The sequence below is a fragment of the Microtus ochrogaster genome, unplaced genomic scaffold, assembly GCF_000317375.1.
Source record: "Microtus ochrogaster isolate Prairie Vole_2 unplaced genomic scaffold, MicOch1.0 UNK85, whole genome shotgun sequence".
NCBI classification, from domain to species: domain Eukaryota; kingdom Metazoa; phylum Chordata; class Mammalia; order Rodentia; family Cricetidae; genus Microtus; species Microtus ochrogaster.
This window is the reverse complement of record NW_004949183.1, coordinates 1,520,204-1,526,575: the sequence shown is the minus strand read 5'-3', so window position 1 is coordinate 1,526,575 and position 6,372 is coordinate 1,520,204. Positions and strand designations below refer to the sequence as shown.

Here is a 6,372-nt window from a genome sequence, read left to right as displayed (position 1 = left end):
TTTAAAATAAACAAATAAATCAAAAATAAACAAAGTGTTGGAGAACAGAAGTGCCATTCATGTAGAAGTCACTAATCTTGAGGGCTGGAGAGATCACTCAGAGGTTAAGAGCACTGACTGCTCTTCTGGGGTCCTGAGTTCAATTCCCAGCAACTACACGATGGCTCACACCCATCTATAATGAGATCTGGTGCCCAGAACACTGTATACATAATAAATAAATCTTTAAAAAGATACTAACCTTGAGGTTACCTGCCGCACAGCAGTTGGGAATCAGCAAAGGGCAGTCCATCCCGAGTAAGCCTAAAACAATGAAAGCCTAGAGGGAGTTGGAGAAGAATGACAAGTGAAAAGGGAAAGGGTCGACCTGTAGGTGACTCTGGGAGATATCTCTTCCCACAGTGGTAAGATGCTAGGTTCAGTCAGGGTGTGGTGGCATATGCCTTTAATTCCAGTACTGTGGAAGCAGAAGCTGGTAGCTGTGTGAGTTTAATGACAGCTTGGTCAGGCCAGCCAAGGCCACAAATAGTGAGAACTATCTCAAGAAGAAAGAAAGGAAGGAAGGAAGGAAAGAAGGAAGGAAGGAAGGAAGGAAGGAAAAAAGATTCTCATTTATCCCCCTCCAGCTAAAGAACCAGCCACCTCCACAACTGTACAAATATCAATCAGGGAAAGGACTGACTGGACACAGCTGTCTTCAGGGGATAGATGGCAATGTTTGAGAATGGACTACTGTGCAGAAGCCTACAGGAACTCAGGGAAGCAATTTGGGAGAGAGGCAGAGGAAACCTACTAGTTCTGGGCTGGGGCTGGGACTCCTAAGCATGTTGGGACAAGCTGGGCCTGTGTACTCAAAAGCTGCACTGAGAACTGTAGGCACGGAAGGCTCCTAGTTCCTACCTTTACTTCTAGAAAAGGCAATGGCTTTCTTACAGTTACTGTCCCTAACATGTGCCCCCCCTCAGGTGACACTAGAGCCAGGAACTCAGAGTCTCAATGATTGATAGCCAGTCATGTGCTCCTGGGTCAGAACAGTATTCTCCTGGTGTCTCCCTGGATAATAACCTTGTATGGGAAAGCAGTCAGTGGTTAGCTGCCAATCCTCCTAGACACACCCAAATGTACGTCTTAAACTCGTCATAGTGAAAGAAATGGTGTGCTACACTTTTTTTTTCTTTTGGAACCTTCAGCAAAGGAGTTCTGATGCCTCTACTGGGGCATGGCCCCAAGGCCCTCTAAATGGAAGTAGTGGTCAAAGACAGTTTACAATCTCCTTGGGAACATAAGTTATCTTCCCGGAGAGTTTAGAGTGAGTGGGGGGGGAGAGCCCAATTAGCGATGACGACCGCAGTCACTTACGGAGGCTTTTAGTTGGCCTCTTGAGAGCAACCAAGCACCTATCATGGTGCTCTTTGTGGGCTCTTCGGTGTAGGTAGAAGCGTTGTGGGTGGGTCTCCGGCTCCAACCTCCCTGCTGACAAAGGAACACAGAGTCCCAAGCATGGCGCTTTGCGCCGTTTCCTGTAGCCTTGAGGAAAACCAGAACCAGTGATGATCTGCAGCCCCATAAACTAGAGAAAGAACATCTGCATGACAGCCCAGTTTCACTGAGAAAAACTCCTTTTTTCAAGTCTTAGTATATTGTTAGAATATTAGTTACAGCAAAGTCTGCGAACAACTCCCCGCCCAAAATGGCCAAACGGAAGCTGGTTTCTCTTGCCTATGTGTCAAAACCCCATTCGCTAACGCGCAGCTCCCAATTCCGGTGTCCAGTCACCAACGCTTTCAGCGTAAGTTTAGGGCTGGCCTCGTACACATGCGCAAAGCGTCGTTGCATCTATGATCCTGGCGTCTGATAGAGTGTCGACACCACCCAATGGCTGGGACTCTATGGTTACTCGCTGGAAGATAGGCCGCCTATATAAGGCATGTGCAGGCGTGGGAGCCTCTCTTTTCCTCCGGCGCGGTGAGTGAGTTGTCTGGTTAGTGTGTTCTCGGTTCTTTCAGCGTCCGTTTTTGGGACTCTTAGATTTATTTTTGGGTCTCTCTTACTTTGGCCATTTCATTACAGCTACCGTCAGTCCTATTGTCATCATGGGTCGCCGCCCCGCCCGGTGGTGAGTGCTGAATCTATATATTATTTTTCTACTGTAAATACGGGGAAATGGTTACATTTCTTCCCAAAGACATTTCTTTGGGGTGGACCCTCCGCCACTCAGCGACCCTGAACTAAAAACTGACCCCAGGGGTTCTTTTAATAGTTTAATGGGAGCTTTGTCTTTTCAAGCTTGTGCGAGGGTTGACTAAAGACTAGTTTAAAACGCTTGTGTACAACTATAAGCATGTGCGTATGCATCCAATCTTCTGTCTCTCTCAAGTAAACCTTACCACACAGATCCCCATGTCCTTTTTTTGACTTCTGTATCCATCTTTGTTAATTCTCGGCCTTGTGTATTGTGGTTTTAACCGGACACCAAGGGCTGGCCAAGAGGTTGTAGGCGCCACCTAGCCGCGTGCCTGCAGAGGGCGCCATATTCTCTTCACGTGGTTGAGGCAGGTTTTATGTCACATGCTCAGAAGACTTAAGAAATTGTGCTTTCTCACCCTATTCTGATTAGGGGGATACTGGTGCTTAGTTTCTGTCTTATGTGGCAGGTTGTTTAATATTACCTTAGAGTCGGTTTCTGGTAATGGAGACTGAATTCACAGTTGGTCTTGTCCCTTACTCACTATTAAGCCTTGCCGTATTTAGTTGCTACATCTAATCACACTTGACTTCATCCTGCAGTTACCGGTATTGTAAGAACAAGCCGTACCCAAAGTCTCGCTTCTGCCGAGGTGTCCCTGGTAAGTACTTACAAACTTGGAAGTTGGATCAGTGGTGCTGTCTTATTTCTTACTCCGTGGGCACTTAATACCACGTGTTTTCAGATGCTAAAATCCGCATCTTTGACCTGGGACGGAAGAAGGCAAAAGTTGATGAATTCCCGCTTTGTGGCCACATGGTGTCAGATGAATATGAACAACTCTCTTCCGAAGGTGAGGTCCCTTTTGTTGATCGGCTTTTCCTGTGTAGACATTAATCTGAGATTTTATGCGTGGTTTATTCTACTAACTACCTCCATCCCCAGTCCTGCCTCTACACTATCCAGTTTTAAGTGCTGTATTTGTCCCCACTCAGCTCTGGAGGCTGCCCGTATTTGTGCCAACAAATACATGGTAAAGAGTTGTGGCAAGGATGGCTTTCATATTCGAGTGAGGCTTCACCCCTTTCATGTCATCCGAATCAACAAGATGTTGTCCTGTGCTGGGGCTGACAGGTAAGGTGGCAGTTTGCACCCTTTCTCATGATCCGGCCTTAACGTTGGCTCTGTTTCAGCAGTCAAGGTAGATGGGCTGGAAAGATGGCTTGGTTCTGGCTAGGGGCACTTGATTAACGTAGGTGACTCTTGTTCCAAATGAGTATTGGGATTTTTTTTTTTTTGCAACTAATTAAGCCGACCAGGTCCCTTTCCCCTTGGGGCCCTGGTGTGCAATGGTTGCAAACAGCAGCCTCCTTGGTAGTGTACGCAGCCTGTTACCTGTATGGGTTGCTCTAAGGGACCTTGGAGACAATTTTCTGGCACTTAATCAAGTCTGATCTCAATGCTGTCTCCAATGTAGGCTCCAGACAGGCATGCGTGGTGCCTTTGGGAAGCCCCAGGGCACAGTGGCCAGGGTTCACATTGGCCAGGTCATCATGTCCATCCGCACTAAGCTGCAGAATAAGGAACATGTGATTGAGGCTCTTCGTAGAGCCAAGTTCAAATTCCCTGGGCGCCAGAAGGTGGGTGATATTCACTTCTGCTTTTTATTTTATCAGTTCAGAGACTGATCCTTGTCACTGAGTAATAATTTTGTTTTCTGTCTCCTAGATCCACATCTCAAAGAAATGGGGCTTTACTAAGTTTAATGCAGATGAATTTGAAGACATGGTTGCTGAGAAGCGACTCATTCCTGATGGCTGTGGGGTCAAATATATTCCTAATCGTGGTCCCCTGGACAAGTGGCGAGCCCTACACTCCTGAGGGCTTTCATGGTGCTCTCCTGTACCCTACCAAATCATGTTCAGTAATAAATCTCACATCCAGTCTGCTTATGTATTTGTATCTGATTCTTAAGTCCATGGGGTTTGGTTAAACAGGGCAAAGTAGTGGACTGAACATACAGAGTTAAGATTTGTGACTTTATTTTATTTTTTTGGTTTTTTTTCGAGACAGGGTTTCTCTGTGGCTTTGGAGCCTATCCTGGAACTAGCTCTGTAGACCAGGCTGGTCTCGAACTCAGAGATCCGTCTGCCTCTGCTTCCCAAGTGCTGGGATTAAAGGCGTGTGCCACCACCGCCCGGCTGGTGACTTTATTTGTATATTTTGCTTGATATCCCTGACAGTCATGTAGTAAGTATATGAATACAAAGTAAGTGAACCATACAATGGATATGTGGCCCAGAGACAAGGCTGGCCCATGTAGTTTAGCCATTTGAGAAACAGGATTAGTTATGTCTAAAAATTTTTGAAACAAACCTAGAGTAAATAGTGCTACGAACAGTTCTTTATCTACCAGAGATTTATGTATATGAGTTCACATCTGAGCTTTTTTTTTTAGTGTGAGCTCATTTTTTTTTTTTCGGTTTTTCGAGACAGGGTTTCTCTGGTTTTGGAGCCTGTCCTGGAACTAGCTTTTGTAGACCAGGCTGGCCTCGAACTCACAGAGATCAGCCTGCCTCCTGAGTGCTGGGATTAAAGGTGTGCACCACCACCGCCCAGCTCATGAGCTCATTTTCTATAAGGTTTCTAGGACACTTAGTCTTCCTATCTGGCTCTTGATGTCAGTTGCATAAATCTTTTAGGCATAGAGTTCTTAGCCCATTCTTAGTCCTGGAACCTCCTTTGTGCACCTGACTACCTAAGTTAGAGTTGTATATAGTGACAAGTCCTATTTCAAAAAGGAACCAACCCCAGGGCATTGGATATACTAGGTAAAAACACTGCCAGCCCTTTCTTCCTCTTGAAATAGCAAGCAGCAGAAAGCCTACATAAAAACAGAAGAAAAAGCTGTATTTGAGGCCGTGCTTTAACTCCATGTCAGTGTCCTAGTCAAGTCAGAGGTCATCTGAAAGGAAGTGTCAAGCCACCTAGCCCAGCTGAGATGGCAAAAGTGACAGCAGCAGCAGAATAGCCCAACATGAAGGGTTTGATGCCTTGAGCTGCCTGGCTCAGCTCCACCTCCACAGGATAATGGTCACTGATTCTGAGAGCCTGGGGAGGGATAGCAAAATTGAGGTATCAGTGCTTGAGATTGAGGAGCTTTTCTGTCAATTTCCCTCCACAATTCTGCCCTTAGCCATTGTGTAACTCCTGCCAACCCAACTTTTCTACCTCTTCCTCAGTCAGCTGAAAGCTCCTGGGGAAGTTGAAGGGGGCTGCAGCCTTCAGCAGTGTCTGACAGCCCTGCCCATGCATCACAATTCGGTCATAGGTACAGTTGGTGCTGGCTCTCACTGTAGTGTCCTCCCCATCAGAAATCACCCAATGGAAGCCTGCTTTAGTGCGCAGTAGCAGGCTGTTGAGACGCTTTTTAGTCAGTGATGCACAGTCAGCATTGAAGTCTCCAAGCAGGATCACATCCTAAAGATGAAAACAAGCAGTTGGGTTTTGCCACAGGAAAGTCCCACCATCCCCTCTTCTGTGCAAGCTATCACCCCTACCTCATTTTGCCAGCGTTGGGAGACATCCAGAAACACATCATATAGGGCATTCAGCTCCTTCTCTACATCCTTGGGAGTAGTGTGGAGTGGAACCAGAACCACATTTGGAAGGACTGCAAAGCCCAGGAAACTAAGGCTGCCACAGCTGCCAGCCTTTCTCACACATCCACTTCTGTTTCCCCTTAGGAACAAACCCACAGGAGAGCCAGCCACACCCACTCCTGTTTCCATGTACCAGGTCCACCTTTCTTTCCCGCTTACTTTTGCTAGGAAGAGTAAACTGGGCCACAAATGGTTCTCTGGCGAAAACATCATCTGTGTCATTGTACTGGTAAGAACTCAGGACCTGTGTCTTGTCAGACCTGGGAAAACCAAGGGGCAGGAAGTAGTGGCCCCACATCTTACGCAAAACAGCAAAGCTTGTCAAAGAGGAACACTCTTGGTTCCTTGTTCTGCCAGTTTCATGTGGGCACAACCTTATTTTCTAGAACTTCTGGTTTTTCGTTTTTATTTTTTAAATATTTATTTATTTATTTTTTTTTTTTGTTTTTTCAAGACAGGGTTTCTCTGTGGCTTTGGAGCCTGTCCTGGAACTAGCTCTTGTAGACCAGGCTGGTCTCAAACTCA

The 6,372-nt window shown here is 46.3% G+C and overlaps 2 protein-coding genes and 1 non-coding gene across 4 annotated transcripts; 2 read left to right on the top strand and 1 right to left on the bottom strand.

The window, feature by feature from the left end:
• The first annotated feature begins 1,932 nt into the window (after positions 1 to 1,932).
• Rpl10 (ribosomal protein L10) lies at positions 1,933 to 4,137 on the top strand. Of its 2 annotated transcripts, none has more exons than XM_005370701.3 (7): positions 1,933 to 1,965; positions 2,071 to 2,116; positions 2,788 to 2,846; positions 2,931 to 3,038; positions 3,181 to 3,319; positions 3,663 to 3,825; positions 3,914 to 4,137. In XM_005370701.3, exons 2-7 carry the CDS (start codon positions 2,094 to 2,096, stop codon positions 4,064 to 4,066), a joined length of 645 nt encoding a protein of 214 aa, XP_005370758.2. In that variant the 5' UTR covers positions 1,933 to 1,965; positions 2,071 to 2,093; the 3' UTR covers positions 4,067 to 4,137. The 2 variants fall into 2 exon arrangements, with proteins under 2 accessions (XP_005370758.2, XP_013210460.1); XM_013355006.1 differs by having other exon boundaries at positions 1,942 to 1,981.
• On the top strand, positions 3,482 to 3,616 carry LOC113455682. The gene has a single exon (XR_003376672.1). It is a non-coding gene; the product is annotated as a small nucleolar RNA SNORA70 (small nucleolar RNA).
• Positions 4,138 to 4,664: 527 nt separating the features above from the next.
• Dnase1l1 (deoxyribonuclease 1 like 1) lies at positions 4,665 to 6,211 on the bottom strand. Its single transcript, XM_026777809.1, has 4 exons — positions 6,007 to 6,211; positions 5,746 to 5,858; positions 5,417 to 5,665; positions 4,665 to 5,296 (listed from the first exon to the last, which is right to left on the bottom strand). The coding sequence occupies exons 1-4, from the start codon at positions 6,143 to 6,145 to the stop codon at positions 5,147 to 5,149; spliced, it is 651 nt and encodes a 216-aa protein (XP_026633610.1). The 5' UTR covers positions 6,146 to 6,211; the 3' UTR covers positions 4,665 to 5,146.
• Between the last annotated feature and the right edge of the window lie 161 nt (positions 6,212 to 6,372).